This window comes from Rutidosis leptorrhynchoides, chromosome 8 (assembly GCF_046630445.1).
Source record: "Rutidosis leptorrhynchoides isolate AG116_Rl617_1_P2 chromosome 8, CSIRO_AGI_Rlap_v1, whole genome shotgun sequence".
Taxonomy (NCBI): domain Eukaryota; kingdom Viridiplantae; phylum Streptophyta; class Magnoliopsida; order Asterales; family Asteraceae; genus Rutidosis; species Rutidosis leptorrhynchoides.
In genome coordinates this window covers 336,190,337-336,208,935 of record NC_092340.1, presented here as the reverse complement: position 1 = coordinate 336,208,935, position 18,599 = coordinate 336,190,337, and the positions used below count along the sequence as shown (strand labels likewise).

The following is an 18,599-nucleotide window of genomic DNA, read 5'->3' as shown; positions in this document are numbered from 1 at the left end:
GATAATTTGATGTATATAGATTGAAAAGATTGAAAAGGTGTGTGATAGGTGAGTAGGGGTGGTCAGTATTTGGTTTGAAACCGTGGAACTCGAAAACCAAACCGAAAACAAACCGGAAAAAAACCAAACCGAATTTGAAAAACGGTTTTCGGATCGAGTCAAACCGAAACCGAATTTGAATTCGGTTTTCGGTTCGGTTTTCGGTTTTGAAAATTCTGAATTTGGTTTAGCCGAAAACCGAATTCAAAACCGAATTCAAAATTTTTATATATTTAATTTGTATATTTATGTTTTAATGTCATTATAATTTGGGACCCAATCAATAAAATATGTTCTCACCCATATAACGATTTGGTAACTCACATTATAATTAAGTTAATCAAATTATTATGTTCTTCTTCTTAATAACAGAAGTGGTAAACGTCATAATTAAGCTGTAAATATTAATAAATCATCGAATTCCTGATAATTTAATAGTATGTCATTGTTTTAGGATACAAATAACTAAGACATCAGTAACGCCACAATTAAACTACCATCGTTCTCAGTTTTTTCATAATATTCGGTTTTAACCGAAAACCGAACCGAATCCGAATTTGAATTCGGTTTTCGGTTCGGTTTTAACTTTGAATTCGGTTTTCGGTTCGATTTTCGGTTCTGCGGAAAAAAAATTCAAAACTGAATACACCGAACCGAATAAACCGAACAAACCGAAAACCGAACCGATGAACACCCCCTATGTGATACGGTCTCTTTCAACTTGGCAATTTACGGAGTATTTCACTAGCTTTTGGAATGACGTTTTAGCGAAGATCCCTACGCTTCTTCTTTTTAGTTGATGTTGAACTACAACTGATAATCAAAGCTGGTACATTATTGATATTATTTTATTTTTCAATTTGTGCATTTCAATAGACATTGTTTTCAATTGAGCATGGTTTTGTTTGCCCACCAACTGTTTGATGAAGTGCGTATGAGACGAGGTTGTTCTTCATTTGCTTATTATTCCGTGAAATACTCATTATTTCTATGATACTATAGCAGAGCGTCTACAATGTTTGATTTATATTAATTAATTGTTAAATTTGTTGTATTTTAATTACTTACTTCTATGTAGCTATGATGTTAGCATAAATAAAACTATAATTCTTATTTAAAGTATCTGGTGACCCTAATTAGTGATAATAGAAAGGATATATATATATATATATATATATATATTGATAATGTTATAGTAGTATCATCTTACCAATGATAACTTAGTTACTTTCTGATCGGTTGGCATAGGTTGATTCGTGCTATAATTGTTATAATCTAACTCGGATCACTTGAAGTTCTTGCCTTCTACATATTTGAATGGTTCTGTTGATGTGTTACTTAATAGGGGTTTATTATGTGCTTTTAGTTCAACATATAAGAAGAAGGACTTGTGTAGTTCAACACACAAGAAGAATGAAGTTTAGGCCGCAAGTTTAGCAATATTAAAAACTAAATAGCGTAGCCAAACTCTAATTTATGTAGCCAAAAGCACAATGGTAGGATTCCTGATTTATGCTCGTTTCAACCCGTTTAAATTTCTTCTTCTAATCAACTACGTTTTTAAAAAAACTGAATTGCAATGTATTTAACATTTTGTTTTGTTGGATTCCCAACACATTATTCTTTACGATATTTGTTTATTTTGTGTCGATGATAATGGTGCTGAACTTATGAAGTCGTTTCTAGCTATGCTACTTGGCTCCTCTTCAAATCAAAGGTTTTTAATCTCTTCTTTATGTTGAGTTTATTGCTCATAGATTATTACCCTCTTCTATATTACTCTACATCACTCTAATCAGTGTTTTACTTTGCTTAAACTGACAGTGTTAAAAATGTTATGGTATATTATATATTATTCATAAAAAGTTTTAGGTAAATGTATGAAATTTACTTGCATAGTTTGTAGGAATACATGTGTTTCAAAGGTTTGCTCATTTGAGATATAAATTGTGTAGTTTTGGGTGAAAATGTTTTTATCTCCTGCTTTTTGTATCGTCAGTCTAGTTTGATTCCGATTTTAATTGGTTATATATTATTATTAACAAAAGTTCTGTTTTTGTCTCACCTGAAACCTTACTATCCCTTCACAATTTAGCCAATATTTAGGCTATTGAGTGTTTAAAAAACTTGTTATATGCAGAACTCGGAATTACTCGGCGAGTACTCGGTTGTTGCAACTCGGGGAGTACTTGGTGAGCACTCGGTCAAAACTCTGGATTACTCGGAAAATTGGTCAAAACTCAGCCAAAACTCGGGATTACTCGGGAAAACAGTCAAATCGGTCAAAGTCCAACTTGGTCAACTTCCGAGTACTCCCCGAGTTTCCGAGTACTCCTTTAAAAGTCCTGACCGAGCAGAGGCGGAACATTGTGGAGGCAAAAGGGGGTATCCGCCTCGGCTCGATTTCGGGGGCAAAATTTTTTTGCACTAAAACAAAAAATTACTAAAAATTGAGGTTTTTTTTTATTGTTTACCCCCTTTCATTAGTTTCGCCCCATCTAAGTCGGGTTCAAGTTCCGCCACTGCGACCGAGTACTCCCCGAGTAACGATTTTTGCAACCTTGCCTCATCCGCACAGCCTGGATTATGATCTCCTATTCATTATATATTTTGTATTGGCATTTGTTAATTTCATACCCACAATCATATTTGTTACTATTTCAGATCAAATAAGCATATGTAATCAATGATTCTTACATTTCATATTACATTTTACTGAATCTTGTGTCAAGGTGGTCTGATAATGGCTATTTGGTTTTATCGGATAATAGGACATCCTGTAATGTTGATACCAGGGACCGAAGGACAGTTCGCCAATGGACAATGGTCATCTACCTCTAAACCCCACCATTCGGGTCCATTAATGTTCCGATTTTGTAACACCAAATAGCAAAGTATAGCCATGAACGCAACACCAGCATCAAGCCCAGCTGATAATATATAATTATGCCTGGCCCACCAACTCTTAAACCTCTTATAAACAACAAAGTTGAAAAACATCCCTACAGTAAACCACATGTTATAGTTTACCGCCTTTACTGGTGGTCCCGGACAATTTATAAGGATCGGTACGTTTACGAGCCTCGGCCATTTCCACTCTGGAAACTTTCGAGAAAGATACCAAAACGGTACAGGTGCAAGAATACCAAACAGAAAAAAGTAGTTCATTTTGGAGTATAAACCGAGATTCCCAAACACGCGTTGAGGTCCGACTAGTCCCCATATGATTGATGCGTTGTAGAACACGTCATCACCTGGGCACGTCCATGGGCTGCCAGGTGGTAACTTGGCCGGGTCACAGATGAATTCCACAGTTGTGAGCAGCCACCATGATGTAGCAAAGTAGATGGTGGATGCGATGATTGATCCTACCAACTTTTAGGTAAACGTTAGTTAGTGTTGAATATCGGTCAATCAGTTATTACTACTGATTTGTAACACACACACACACACACAATACACACACACACACACACATACATACATACCTGAACAAGGAACATGGACTTGGGTGGGATCTTCATATAATGGCCTAGCTTAAAATCACTGAGAAACTGTATAGCTTGCCACATGCTGTTGTCACCATAAGTTTTGAACACCACATTAGCAAGGGGTCTCCCTGGGTACATATACCCTATGATTAGCTCTGTAATAACATTCAGTCCTATTCCCTGAAAACATTCGACAATTACAACAATATATATTCAAACGCTAGCAAGTGTGTACGTACAATACACATAGGAGCAGTATTGTAAACGACGTCCGTCTCGGCCGACTAGTCGGCCGATTAGTGGTTTGGTGGCTAGCCCATCCCGTTTCGCCCAATAACATCTAATTAGTCAGTCAACACTATAAAGTTAGGTCAAAGTCTGTTTGAGTCGGTTAAAATCGGTCAAAGTCAAGGTTGGTAAGATTTTTTATATCCAGATTTTGTGCCCATACAAATGTTTGAAATATTTACGTTTGATTATCGCTTGAAATATTTATGTGTGGTATATACGATTATATGTTAAATATATATTACTACTAAAAGTCAAAGGCAACGTTAGTTAACATCCGACTCAACCCTGACTCGACCGACTAGTCGTTTCAAAGTCCCGACTGACTCGTCTCCATATAGTCACCTGATTTGTGGTGGCGTAAATAACACCAACGGGCAAGGTGAAGATGGAAGCCAAAGCAATTGCTAAGAGAATACCCCAATAAGGAAGCTGCAATTGCCTCCCAAATCCTTCACATGTAAGCAAAGCAAGTCCAGTCACCAATATTAGAAGACTATGAAACCACCATTGTGGGACCGGTTCGTAGTTCTTCTTCATCAATCTGGTATGCACGTCACCGAAATTCTTGTTGAGTGATGCCTTTGTTTGTTCCCAAATTGTCCTATGAATGAATAACAACCGAAAAAGAATGATTTATTTATCCTATGTAACCCCTTTAGATTAGATTAACACAGCAAAAGAAGATTATGTACCTTCCATGATAGAGAAGGACGTGAGATACGGTAGCAGCCAACGACGCAAAACTTAGACCATAGGCAAGCACAAACAAGATACTAAGGTTGACTTTTCCGTATTCATCATATCCTGTTTGATTGAATGAGAAAGTAGCTGGGTCTAAGACTTTCGTGACGTTGTACTTTGTTCCATCAGCATTGTATGTCTTGAAAGCATACATGGGGAATCGTCTAGCTTCGTACCAATTGTTCCAATAAGATAATGGAACAACTATATAAAAAATTATTACATAACCAATCAACATATTCACCATAGCAAATCCAGGGGTGGCTAATGGGCTTCCAAGAAAAGAAGCAACAGTGGCCCAATCAAGCCCGAACGCTCCAATACCGTAACCTTTAAGACCAGAACCTATTTGTTGAGCTGTGAATGAGTCTTTCCATATCCAACATATGAAGGAGAGAGCAGTGATGGATTGAAATAGATAATTAGGAACCACATAGTATGAAAAGCTAGTTATAAGCACAATCATAAAGAACTGCAGCCTTGTTATGCCTCCCTTTTGCCTCTTCTCTTCCTCATGCAAAGCCCTTCAAACTCACATTAATTAATTTCGATTCCCCTATTGAGTTTAATTCTACCTGGCAAACGGGTCAGGTTGGGTCGTTTGGGTAACGGGTCAAAACAGTTCTGGGTTGAAATGGGTCATGGGTCAAACGGGTCAGATTTTTAAACGGGTCCAAATGGGTCAAGTTGGGTTGGGTAATTGGTTGAAACTGGTTTACATTGCCAATCTTTTTTTTCAAGACCCAATTGGCCCAATTTTTAGAGTATGGGTCTCAATTGCCAACTATAAGTTTAACGTTAAGAAAGAGCATGAGGGAGAGATGAACCTGAACAGGGAGACTTGGACTAGAGTTGCGGGCCACCACATGTAAGGAGAGTCGACCAAGAATTTTCGAAAAAGACCAGCCCATCCAAATCCAAGAAGCTATGTATTCACGTACCCAACAGAAGAAAATAATAATATTCAGAAAAGAATAAAATTAATCAAGAAATATTCAGAAGAAAATAAAGTAACTTACCTGAGTACTTTGGGTTAATAGCAATGCTGCAAGTGGGTGAATTTCAGTGTGGTAAAAAGCTTTAACAATAGTGATAATTCCTACTGCATAAACACCACTTGAGCCAGAATTTGCTAATATTGTGATTAGCACATGTTCTTTCATGTTAAAAGGACCCGGATTCAATGAAAATGACCATTTTACCCCTGGAAATCTGATCTGTTTCGTCGGTAGGCTAACTGCCATCAATCTTCCAACAGGAAGAACAACAATCTGTGCTATAACTGACGACACTGTTAGTGCGTTTTGACGATAACCAAAGAACTGGTTCAAAAAAGCAAGAACACCACATGAAATAATCCCTAATAACCATGTTCTAAAAGTCAAGCAAGGCAGTGTTGGATCATCAGTTGCTGGGACCGTAAGTCGAACTTGCTCAATTGGACAATCATTTTCCTCTTCTGTCATAACAACTTTATTTCAGCATAAAAACTAAATTACCAAAAAAAAAAAGAAAAAAAAAGAAATAACGACTTGATTTACGCATGCATTATTTTTTCTTCCAAAAATTCAGAACTCACCTGCTTCTGAACGCAGAGTCTGGGCATCAGTTTGTTGTAATTCACCCATTTTGACACTAACTAATGAAAAGTGTAGGAAGGTATTTATTTGTATATAAAGACGGCAGGCAGATACGAATCTTATATAATAGCAGTCTTGGTTTCATCACCTCCCTTGTACTGCTGTGTTAAATTGGAGCGAATTTTGATTCGCTTAACTGAAGGTGACGGGGACCTGTTTATTGGACTGACTTGTTTACCTCATTTGTGGCCATGAGAGTATATGATAATTTATCTTATAACAACGAACGGGTGGATATGCGTTACGTACAGGTACATTCAATCAGAAAGATGTGGTCTGGCTATTATGGTTAGGACAAGCATAAATGAGAGTACAAATAAAAACAAGAAGATTGAATCAAGATGATGTATGTATGTTAAGGTATGCATCGACATTCATTGTCCTCTATTATCTCTATGCGCATGTTTAATTTTCATTCTGGCTATATATTATTGTCAGCTAGTGAACTTGACCTTTCATTCACTTATTTGCATTACAAACACATGAAACATTCAACTCTTTTAAGTTATTTTCATATTATTTTTACTTTTTGGTAGTAATCAACTCACAATAAAAAGGAAGAAGATTTTTCCATGTTCGGTCTACCCCGGGAGGGCGTGTAATCCGATTTCAAACTCTGATGTACGCAACACAGCAGGATTACTCCGTGGCTGTTTCGAACCCTTCCCTGACCACCACAAAATATTCGTCCTGGACAAGCTTCGTACCTGAGACCTCTTGCAAGGAACATAGGGCCTCAACCACTGGGCTATTACAACTTACAATACTTTCAAGAATTTTAAATTTAAACCCCTAACTATTTATAGCATTATTAAAAACCTCAATTATATAAGCATGCAGCTAGTATACAAGATAATTAATGAATGAATTTCTATATTCGTGATATTTGTATGTCATGCCTTTCTAAAAAAAGTAGTAAACTTTTTTAGTTAATACCAGTGATCAAGTAATGAATAGAATGAAATGAACATTAACAAATATTTAGGTAATTAACAGCAACTGCTGCCGGAATGATATTTAACAATGGAACCAATAACATAACAAGTAGTTTAATAATTAAGAATTCCATACAAAAGTAGTATTTTACTAGTTAGCTGATTCTCTTAAATATTGGTTTTATTTAACAATGGAATCTTTCAAATAACAAGATTTTGCCATTTGTTGTGTTACATCACCTTCTTTGATTAGTACATCTTAGACTTGTTATAATTAGTTGGAAGCTGTGTTCAAAACTTCCATTTTTTAGATACTTCCATTACTTTATATAGTAATGTTAGATCAGGGTACCTAAATAAGTATAAAGTTTCTCAATTTAACCAAACTTCTTTTTGTTGTCAACATATAGTTAATTATTTCACGCAATAGGCTGTCACCATACACAACATGATCTCAAATTTCAAAACTTCTTCTTTTTTCATTGAAACTCAAGTTACATCCAATGACTGTTTGATTATGTTTACAAGTATAAATACTGTACACATTTAAAATTCAAACAAGATTATTCTGTATAAAAAACATCGATCGAGTGTACGTGTCAATAAACTGTAGGACATCCGTTAACCTTAATACCAGGAGCGGTTGGACAGCCCGCAAGAGGACAATGATCATCTATCTCCATACCCCACCAATTTGGTCCGTTGATATCCTTAATCTGTAGCATAAAATAGCACAAAATAGCCATAAACGCAACTCCCGCATCGAGTCCCGCTGATAGAATATAGTTATGCCTGGCCCACCAATTCTTGAACTTCTTATACACAACAAAGTTGAAAAAAATTCCCACTGCAAACCACATATTGTAGTTTACAGCTCTAGTTGGTGGCATCCCACCGGGACCCGATATAAGAATCGGCATGTTTATAAGCCTTAACCATTTTCTATTCGGGAACTTGCGTGAAAGAAACCAAACCGGTACTGGTGCAAGAAGTCCTAAAAGAAAGAAATAGTTCATTTTGGAGTATAGGCCTAGATTCCCGAACATTCGTTGTGGGCCCACCACTCCCCATATGATCGAGGCGTTGTAAAAAACATCGTCTCCGGGGCACGTCCATGGGCTGCCTTCGGGTAACTTGGTCGGGTCGCAGATGTATTCCACCGTCGTAAGGAGCCACCATGATGTGGCAAAGTAAACAGACGAAGCTACTATCGTGCCTACCAACTATTTTAAGCACAAAACAAATATTAATTAGTCATGTTTATAATCATTGTTGCAGAACTCAGAATTACTCGGCGTGTACTCGGGTTTTTCAATCCAGGGAGTTCTCGGTCAAATTTGGCCAAAACTCGGGATTACTTGGAAAATCGGTCAAAACTCAGCCAAAACTCAGGATTACTCGAAAATCAGTCAAATTGTCAAAACAAGGTTAAAATTTGTCAAAGTTAAACTTGGTCAACTTCTAAGCAATCCCCTAGTTGCCGAGTACACTCTAAAAAGTCCCGACCGACCCGAGTACTCCCCGAGTAAAGATTTTTGCAACCTTGTTTAGAACGTCTGCAATCAAAAAATGATTCGTTTACCTGCACGATGAACATGGACTTTGGTGGAATTTTCATATAATGGCCTAGCTTAAAATCTTGGAGGAACATAATGGCTTGTGACATGCTTATGTAACCATATGTTTTGAAGGCCACATTAGCAAGTGGCTTCCCAGGGTACATGTAACCAATAATCAGCTCTGTAATAACATTTAGTCCTGGTTGCTGTAACAAAGTTTCACTTTTAGAATACGATACAATAAAAGATTATTGTATTATTGTGTAATTATTTTGAAATATGTATTACCTGGTTTGTTGTAGCCGTGATAACGCCTATCGGTAATGTAAAGACCATAGCCAAACCGATACCCAAAAGGACACCCCAGTAAGGAAGTTGTAGTTGTCCGCCAAATCCTTCACAAGTTAACAAAGCAAGTCCTATCATCAATATCAGTATAGAATGGAACCACCATTGTGGGACCGGGTCGTAGTTTCTTCTCATTATCCTTGTATGAACATCCCCAAATTTGTCTTTAAATGACGCTCTTGTTTGCTCCCAAATCGTTCGGCCATGGAAGAGTGCGACGTGAGAGAGAGTGGCAGCTAATGTTGCGAAACTTAGACCATATGTGAATGTGAAAAATATGCTAAGATTGATCTTGCTGTAATTATTATAGCCTTGTTCGTTAAATGAAAACGTTGATGCATCTAAGACTCTTGAAACATTGTAATGTCCTCCATTAGAATCAAACACATGAGAAGAGTAAATCGGGAAACGTTTGGCTTCAAACCAGTTATTCCAGTAAGCAATAGGAATCAGTATGTAGACAACTATAATATAACCAGCCAGTATGTTCATGATGGCAAATCCAGGGGTGGCTAATGGGCTTCCAAGAAAAGCAGATACAGTGGCCCAATCAAGCCCAATTGCTCCAATTCCAAGCCCACGCAGGCCCGAACCAAGTTGTTGAGCTGTGACTGAATCCTTCCATATCCAGCAAACAAAGGATATTGCTGTTATGGATTGAAATATATAGTTGGGAACGATGTAATAGGCGAAGCTTGATACGAGGACTATCAGGAAGAACTGCAGTCTTGACAAGCCCCTTTTTGGCCTCTTCTCTTCATCATGCAATGCCCTAAAAAAGATTGCAATTTTACTGATGGAAAACTTGTTTATCACAGATATATATGTATAAAGATTGTAACTTTACTGATTAAAAACTTGTTTACTGCAGATATATATATACATAAAGATTGCAACCTTACTGATGGAGAACTTGGTTACTGATATGTATACATAAATATTGCAACTTTACTGATTGTGAACTTGTTTACTACAGATATATATATATATATACACATAAAGATTGCAACTTTACTGATTAAAAACTTGTTTATTGCAGATAGATATACATAAAGATTGCAACTTTACTGATTGAGAACTTGTTTACTACTGATATGTATACATAAAAATTGTAACTTTATTGATTGAGAACTTGTTTACTACAGATATATATACATAAAGATTGCAACTTTACTGATTAAAAACTTGTTTACTGTAGATATATATACATAAGGATTGAGAACTTGTTTGCTACTGATATGTATACATAAAGATTGCAACTTTATTGATTGAGAACTTGTTTACTGCAGATATGTACATAAAGATTTGCAATTTTACTGATTAAAAACTTGTTTACTGCAGATATATTTACATAAAGATTGCAACTTTACTGATTGAGAACTTGTTTAGGAAAGATATATATATGCATAAAGTTTGCAACTTTACTGATTGAGAACTTGTTTACTATATATATATATATATATATATATATATATATATATATATATATATATATATATATATATACACATAAAAGAGAGAGGATGAACCTGAAAAGGGAAACTTGAACCAGATTTTGAGGCCACCACATATAAGGTGAATCAACCAAAAACTTTCGGAATAGACCAGCCCATCCATAACCAAGCATCTACATAAAGAGATGAATCATTCAGTCGATTACCTAATACAATGCAGTTCATGCACAGTACAAGAACTAGATATAATGGAATAACCTGGGTAGTTTGTGTGAGCAACATGGCTGCAAACGGGTTAAGATTACGGTGATAAAAAGCCTTGACTATGGTGATGATACTGACTGCATAAACAGAATTGGAACCCGAATTTGCAAATATGGTGATGAGAACATGCTCTTTTAAGTTAAAGGGTCCAGGGTTGAGTGAAAAGGACCATCTCGTGTTCAGAACGCGGATTGGTTTTGTGGGTAAAGTTGCTGCCATGAGCTTACCGAGTGGAAGTACAACAATTTGAGCTGAAACTGATGAAATGTAGAGTGGATTTTGGCGATAACCGAAAAACTGGTTTAAGAAAGCAAGAACACTACATGAAATGATTCCAAGAAACCATGTTCTGAATGTTAAGCAAGGCAATGTTGGATCATCCGTTATTGGGACGGTTAGTCGAACTTGTTCAATTGGAGAATCATTCACCTCTTCTGCCCAGTTTTCATCATGAATATGAAGTTAGATTAAGACAAGTTTGGCCTAAATATTTTAACTTATTGTTTTAATAATTCAACGTTTTTCTCATGATTTAATCTTAAAATTTTGTGTTGGACTTATTGGTATTAGACTTTGGAAAGTCATATGATTAAACTGGATACACTTCTAAAGACAATCATTGTAAAAATTTAACTTTAGGAATTAAACCATAAAATTTTAAAGTGGAAAAATAAGGTTAACACTGTCTAAAAAGTGGAACTTTCATACTCTAATTAAATTATTATTAACCGCTAATAAAATATTTACACTTTTAAAACTCATGATAAAGCACATGTTCCAGGTCCTTATCGAAATAAGAATCTTTCATCATGTCATGATAATAACAGTATCTAAAACACTAGAATCTATAATAATATTAATTATTATTTATTATTATTATTATTTAAGTGGTAGAATCTTTATGCCTGTGGCCAAAGTAAGAATTTTTAAACGGAGTGAATTTTTTTTTAAAAAGCTCACGTTTACTGTCACTTTTTTGGCAAAATATGAAAGCTTTTAGGCAAAATATGAGGGCTTTTGGACAAGATATGGAATCATTAGAGGCAAAATATGAATACTTCGGGGGTAAAATATCGAGGCTTTAGGGGCAAAATATGAAAATCCAAAATTTCAGGTCTGAAAATTCCAAATCCACCGGAGGCGGGCGTCCCACCCCGCACTACTCGTTTCCGCCCCAGTATGCATATAGAAAGGGTTATTGGGCTAGCCTTATGCCTTTCTAACCATGAATTTGGGAATGTACAATTCTATATAGGGATTGACTATCCTACTGACCTAAGTGCATAAGTTAAATCTCATTTATTTCAATTAAACTTTACAAATATATTACATAGATAAATTATTAAACTCACAGATTTCTAAGTTTACATATGTATTAAGTACTGTACAATTTTACAATATTCATTGAAACCTTAACGTCATTAATGATTCTTAACATGTGCACAAGTTAACTTTTCCTTGTATGTATCTATGAATTAGTGTATATATTTGTTGTAGTCCGTGAATTAGTGTATATAATTTGTTGTAGTGATGTGTGTGAGTAATTGTATTTTTAAACAATATACTACTCCTATAAATATATTTTCAATAATTGAGTAACAAAAATAGGAGGGCCTGATTAACAAAAAAAAAAAATTAACCATCATTAACAACTTGTTATGAAGACAGTTGGTAACTAGGTGAAGGTAGCTTTGGAGTTTGTAAAGAAAGATAAGACTGCAAATAATTTTTTTTTTTTAATTCTTTTGAGTTTTAGTTAGAGGAATGTAGGAACCAATACCAAGGAACAAAACCATGTAAATCTTAAAACTCTTAGGAGAAGAAGTAATATATTGTGAACATTATATATTATATGTAAAAATAGGATCTTACCAATAGTTAGATTCTCAGGTGCCATTACCAGCTGATTTGTATTTCTGTCTGAGTTTTGCATTACACTGCAATTATCAACAGCGTACGGACAAGACTTAACAACTGTTAAGTTTTCTTCTTTGCTTTTAGAGAGTTGCTAATTCTACATAATCAATCAATGGCTGCCAAACTTAATTCCAAAAATGTGAAGTTGCTTTACCTACCTACCTACCTAGATAAACTTCAATTTAGGCTTCTCTCCTTTCTGGTGAGAGAAAAGAAGATCTTGAATTGCTTTGATAAATTTTTAAAGCTAAGTGAGGTGGTAAAGAATGTTAGGAACATTTAAGCTAGCTCACCCACTTAGTTAGTAGATAAGATTAGTGTAAAATGTATAATGCTTATGTGACTTGCAACCTCAACACCATTATATATCCTTCATTACTGTATATAATAATAGTAGGGTTGTATCTATAAATACACTATATACTTTCATTTTTCTTTTAATTTTATATGACTACAAATAGGTTATATACTTTCATTGTGTTCCGATGTAGGCTATATACAAAAATGATTTGTTCCGATGTAGGCTATATACTTTCACATTTGTTCGCTCATTTTTGTTTTATCCAGTTAACAAGTTTAATGCGCTCATATTAATACATTTTTTGAAAGTATATAGCTCACAATAGCATTTTAGTGGATATTAGCCTACATTAAAATAAAATGAAAGTACTGTATATAGCGTGTTTATAGTTTTAACCCATAATAGTATTATAGCATAAATATAAATATAAATATAAATAAATATAAATATAAATGTAAATGTAAATGTAAATATAAATAATAATTAATAATATAATAATAATATAATAATTAGTAATGCAAATTAAGGGGCACCCATATTTTGCGTTATTATAGTCTGAATAGCTATGTTTTTTTTCTCTTAAATTGCATGTGTTTTCTTTTGTTTTTAGAAGTTTTGTCTAATTCTATGTTTTTTAAAAACAGATTAATTTTCAGATTAGGTGACAGATTAATTGTGAAACAAACAACAGTTTTGCATACTGAATTAGAAGTTCTGTAGAAACAAATTAACAAGTGAAAAAAAACAGGTCATTAGAGTATTACTATTGGTATTACGTATATTTGTTAAGTATATTCACCATATTATACGGAGTAATATTCTAGGCCTGTATTTCTTTAGCACATTCACTATATTATATGGAGTATATTCTAGGCTTAGTTTGACCGAATAAGCATCTACACCTCAGTCCATCGAGCCTCAAATAAACAGGCCCTTAGTATCTAATTATTACGGAGAATTTTTTATGTTAACATGATTGTTAGTAAACTCTCTAATTGTCATGGGAAACTAAGACGATTTAATTAATTAAATATAATTGAAATTAAACCTGTAATTTACGTACTACATATACATATACATATACATTTTGAATTATATACTGTATATGATATGATGAGTTGATGCGGGCCTAGCTACATTAGAAAAAGTTAGCTATTTTAAAAGAATTAGTAATGTCATGCATATGGCACCGAATTTGTAATAATATGGTTAAACATGAAAACATATAAGTATTTTTATTTAAATATATACGATTTAACTGAGTTATGTGACCCGACCTAATTTGTAATAATATGGGTTTTTCTAATAATTAAGTTGAATTATTAGATGTATAGGGTGCTTACTTGTGTAATCATGCATTTAATTTCGTGACGAAAACCATCACAAATGAATGTACGTAGACCGGTTGGTAACAAGCAAAATATATGAGCCCAAACCATAAGTCTAAAAGGTAATTAATGTGGTTTAGGTAAAATGACAAAATAATCATTATCACAAACTAAACAATATACTCCGTATATGGAGTATATAGTAAGACTTATGGTTGGCTTTTTTTTCTCCCAATAATTTCATATTTCCTATGTGAATTAAAATTAAATAATCTCACGGAACTTAAATGTAGGTGACGTTTGATTTGTAAAGGGATCAAGATCGAATGCGTATTGAAATGGATTTGGCTTAAAAATCTATTCGGTAAGAGCATATAGAGTAAACAGAGTTCTGACAACATTTTGATTCGGAACGTTGCTTCTCAGTGTTTCATCACTTCCGAACGGTATTTCGGACGACATTCTAAAACGACGTCCCGCCAAAAAGCTGAGTTTTTTTTTTTTTTTTTTCTGATTGCTTAAAAATCATATTGGTCCACCCGTTGTCAATGAAATTACTCTAGAACACTATCTATAATCCTATTATTACTCGTTGCGGTAGTAGTGTTAAATATTTGATTTCAAACCAATTAATCCAAAAGTCGAACCGAATGAAAATCGGAAAAACCATACCGAATTTAAATTCAGTTTCAGGTTCGGTTTCGTTTGTTAGGAATTTGTGAAGGGCCCCAACAAGACAATTGATTGATCATAATCACTATCGACAAACGAACAATTAAAGCAAAACGATAAATAAACGACACGGAATTTAACGTGGTTATATCCCAACTCCAAAACATGGAGAAAGGTTTACTCCAAGGGCGCAAACCAGAGATTTTTCACTATAAATTTCGTGCACACATTGTATGGGTTACATAATGTGTTTATATAGGCAAATCTAAACAAGGAAACTACTTAATGAATAAAAAAACACGATTATAGAAGTTTCCTCCCGTCAGAACCATTTTCGCGACCGCAATGAAATTCTTGTGGTCGCGAGTTTTGTTTTCTTAGCACAGATGTGATTCTTGCGACCATAAATCTAAACTTGTGGTCACAAGTTTCACAGATTCAGCAAACCTTGTTTAATTCGAACTTCGCACTCAAACAATCTCCCACTCGAATGAGACATTAAACAACCTTCGCCAACCCATCAACTATGTTTCTTCAACAATCTCCCACTTGAAGACTTTGAGTAAACTGTTCACTACTCAACAATCTTCCATTTGAAGATTTTGAACAAACCCGATCATCAATCTCCATTCCAACCAAGAACGTCAAACCACCATTATACCGCCAAACTCCATTTGGGACACACACACTCATCACATACGTCGAATGAGTAGACTTTCGATACAAGGTCTTCAATACTACTTATCAGAACTAGAAACCAATAATTACCTCAACTGTCAATGTTGTTCAAACACCCATAGCAACTCCCAATCTCCTCTCAGCTACTACTTTTGATACCGCCGGAATCAAACTTTCGGGTCACGCCACTCTTCCACACCAAAGGGAAGGAAGTCTTTCGACATCAAAACCGCTAAGCTTCAACCCGATCTCCAGTTACTAACTTGGTCCATCTCGATTTCTTGCACCACCATCTTCTTACACAAGAAGATCAATTGAAGTATGCAACTCTTCAATTATAGGATTCTTCAGGAGACTACACCGCCTCACTGATCACTCTAGACATGTCCAATCCCGAACCCACATGTCAATGATCACCATCGTACTTTCCGTCTATCTATGATTTCCTTTTACCAGCAATCAGAAAATCCAACAGACTCCCTCGTAGACTCTTCATCAAGGCTCCAGTGAGAACAACCTCGAAATCTACCACCTTATCAACTTTCCGCTTTCTCGCTGGTACACTGACCTCCTCATAGCTATGAATTTCACAAACCCCATCTTCTCATCGCAATCACGCTCTCACTATACGAGTAAGAAATAAAATCGCGACTATCCGAGAAGAATCTGGTTCGTTTCACTGGTCAGTTGCAAATCTCTTTGCCATTCGAGGGTATTTTAACACCCCAGATTTTTTTTTAATAATACAGCGGAAGATCTGTTTATCATATATATAATGTAAAATCCACTTGATTATAATATACACGTTAATATTTAAAAGTCTGGGTGTTATATTAAATATTATAATAACTTTTAATATAAAGGACACGATATCAGAGTTTTCGGCTTTGTCAAACATATCTTCCAGCATCCCATCTTCAACCTGATAACTAGCATACAACAGATCCATAACCTGCAAGGAAAATGTGGGGGATTAGCACGAAGCTAAGTGAGTTCAACTAACTACAGGTACTAGCATACAGAAACCGTTATACCAATCATGTCATAAAGGCTAACACATAATCATCACCCAAGTGCCGTCTACAGAAACTCTGGCGGCTCGGCCAAACCATTAACCACAAGTTAATCGGACTGGGGCTTACCAGAAGTTCCTCCACCACCGTGTTGTATATATATAATCCACACGCGATAGACGAGTCATTCACACATATATACACCACGATTGTCTAGGCTACCACATGAGGAACCCAACTCGCAGGTTGATCTCTCCTACCGAGGCTACCACACAATAGGGACGCACTGGGCTCCAGCAGACAAGCATCAACTAACATGCAGTCATCACAACAACTAACTAACCATAGTAGCAAGTATATCTAATAAGCATGGCAATCATAATATAACATGCTACTCTATACTATATAGTCTAGTTAGTCCCACTCACCGATACCCGCAAACTCGGTAGTCTAATATCACCGAGTCTTCTCTTTGTCTGTACCACCTGAGAATAAATACTGAACAAGTTAGTAAATCGTATTTCATTTACTAACAATATTACTCTATATATATTCAATATATATATATATATATATATATATATATATATATATATATATATATATATATATATATAATACTACCCATTTATAGCGATATGCATATATAACGATATGCATATATAATTATATATATAAACACCACATATATGTATATATACATACTACGATATCTATATATACATGTATGTATATATATATATATATATATATATATATATATATATATATATATATAACACACTTATATTCGTACAATATAAACAACCGTCACAAACTCACAAATATATAATATCTCACAATATCCAAAAATATGCTTAAATCCAAGAATATCCTAAACCGTTATAGCACTTCCCGAAAAAGTCTTACAAATGGGTCAACGATCAAAACGGGCAATCGCGTATATATATACACATATATGTATCCATCTATATATGTATATATGTTCATATACACACATGTATATATATATACACACATACACATATACGAATGCCAATAATCATACTAACGGGTCGCGAGTAAATATGGGCAAATAATACAATATACATATATTCACACTTATACACATTCCAAATGTCAAAAGCCCATGAACGTGTCGTGAACAAAACGAGTAATCTACACAAACCAACCAAAACGGGTCGGAAACAACACGGGTACGAGTTATAACTTATATGCACCCCTACACACTTATAAATTCCAACAAATGGGTCAATGTCCACATGGACGATACAAACTAACAAAAACTTTATACTAACGGGTCGGGGTCCAAACGGGTAAACCAAAACGTTTCGTGCACCAAAAAGCAACAACCACCGCAACCGGCCGCCAACTGCCACCACTGCCACCGGCTGCCGCCAGCAGCCATGGTGGCAGCAGCTCAGCGAACAGCAACAGCAGCAGCAGCCGAAGCTGTTGCACTCGAACAGAAACAAAAAATAGCAGCAGCAGGGCATCCGGCAACCACCAACGCAGGCCACCAACCGCCACCGCAAGCCGCCAGCAGCAGCGACAGCAGCCACCACCGCCGGAAGCTGCACAGTAGCAGCTGGTGGCTGCGTGAACTGAAACAGAAAACATTAACAGCAAAAAGTTGCTGCTACAATTTGGGTTTAATCAATTTTTGGTGTTTCTTGCATTTCTTGATCAAATTACAAGTCCACAACAATTACAAACATTTACTAACAAGTATTTAACAATTATTTGACACAAAAACAAGCTTAACAACATGATTAGAACAAGATTCAAGTAATTTATGCATTTTTGTAACATATCTCAAGAACCCTAGATTTATAAGAATCAAAATAGAAATTAATGAGGACAAACCTTCTTGTTGTATGTTGGAGATGCGCAAATTCGAATCTTGTAGCTTGCATGTAATCATCTTC

At 35.3% G+C, this 18,599-nt stretch overlaps 2 protein-coding genes across 2 annotated transcripts; both read right to left on the bottom strand.

Moving 5' to 3' along the window:
* Positions 1-2,681: 2,681 nt before the first annotated feature.
* LOC139861252 (oligopeptide transporter 1-like) lies at positions 2,682-6,497 on the bottom strand. Its single transcript, XM_071849581.1, has 7 exons — positions 6,142-6,497; positions 5,582-6,021; positions 5,390-5,487; positions 4,514-5,086; positions 4,164-4,422; positions 3,528-3,710; positions 2,682-3,414 (listed from the first exon to the last, which is right to left on the bottom strand). Exons 1-7 carry the CDS (start codon positions 6,188-6,190, stop codon positions 2,797-2,799), a joined length of 2,220 nt encoding a protein of 739 aa, XP_071705682.1. The 5' UTR covers positions 6,191-6,497; the 3' UTR covers positions 2,682-2,796.
* Positions 6,498-7,725: 1,228 nt separating this feature from the next.
* Positions 7,726-12,809, bottom strand: LOC139861251 (oligopeptide transporter 1-like). The gene is made up of 6 exons (XM_071849580.1): positions 12,635-12,809; positions 10,757-11,196; positions 10,574-10,671; positions 8,985-9,816; positions 8,720-8,902; positions 7,726-8,360 (listed from the first exon to the last, which is right to left on the bottom strand). The coding sequence occupies exons 1-6, from the start codon at positions 12,693-12,695 to the stop codon at positions 7,737-7,739; spliced, it is 2,238 nt and encodes a 745-aa protein (XP_071705681.1). The 5' UTR covers positions 12,696-12,809; the 3' UTR covers positions 7,726-7,736.
* Between the last annotated feature and the right edge of the window lie 5,790 nt (positions 12,810-18,599).

Coding starts and splice junctions, on each gene's coding strand:
- LOC139861252 (XM_071849581.1), bottom strand. CDS start 6,190: ATGGGTGAATTACAACAAACTGATGCCCAGACTCTGCGTTCAGAAGCA. Junction 6,022..6,141: donor GACTCTGCGTTCAGAAGCAG/GTGAGTTCTGAA, acceptor TTGTTATGACAG/AAGAGGAAAATGATTGTCCA. Junction 4,423..4,513: donor GTCCTTCTCTATCATGGAAG/GTACATAATCTT, acceptor ATTCATTCATAG/GACAATTTGGGAACAAACAA.
- LOC139861251 (XM_071849580.1), bottom strand. CDS start 12,695: ATGCAAAACTCAGACAGAAATACAAATCAGCTGGTAATGGCACCTGAG. Junction 11,197..12,634: donor ACCTGAGAATCTAACTATTG/GTAAGATCCTAT, acceptor AAAACTGGGCAG/AAGAGGTGAATGATTCTCCA. Junction 9,817..10,573: donor GTTCAAGTTTCCCTTTTCAG/GTTCATCCTCTC, acceptor AATCTTTTTTAG/GGCATTGCATGATGAAGAGA.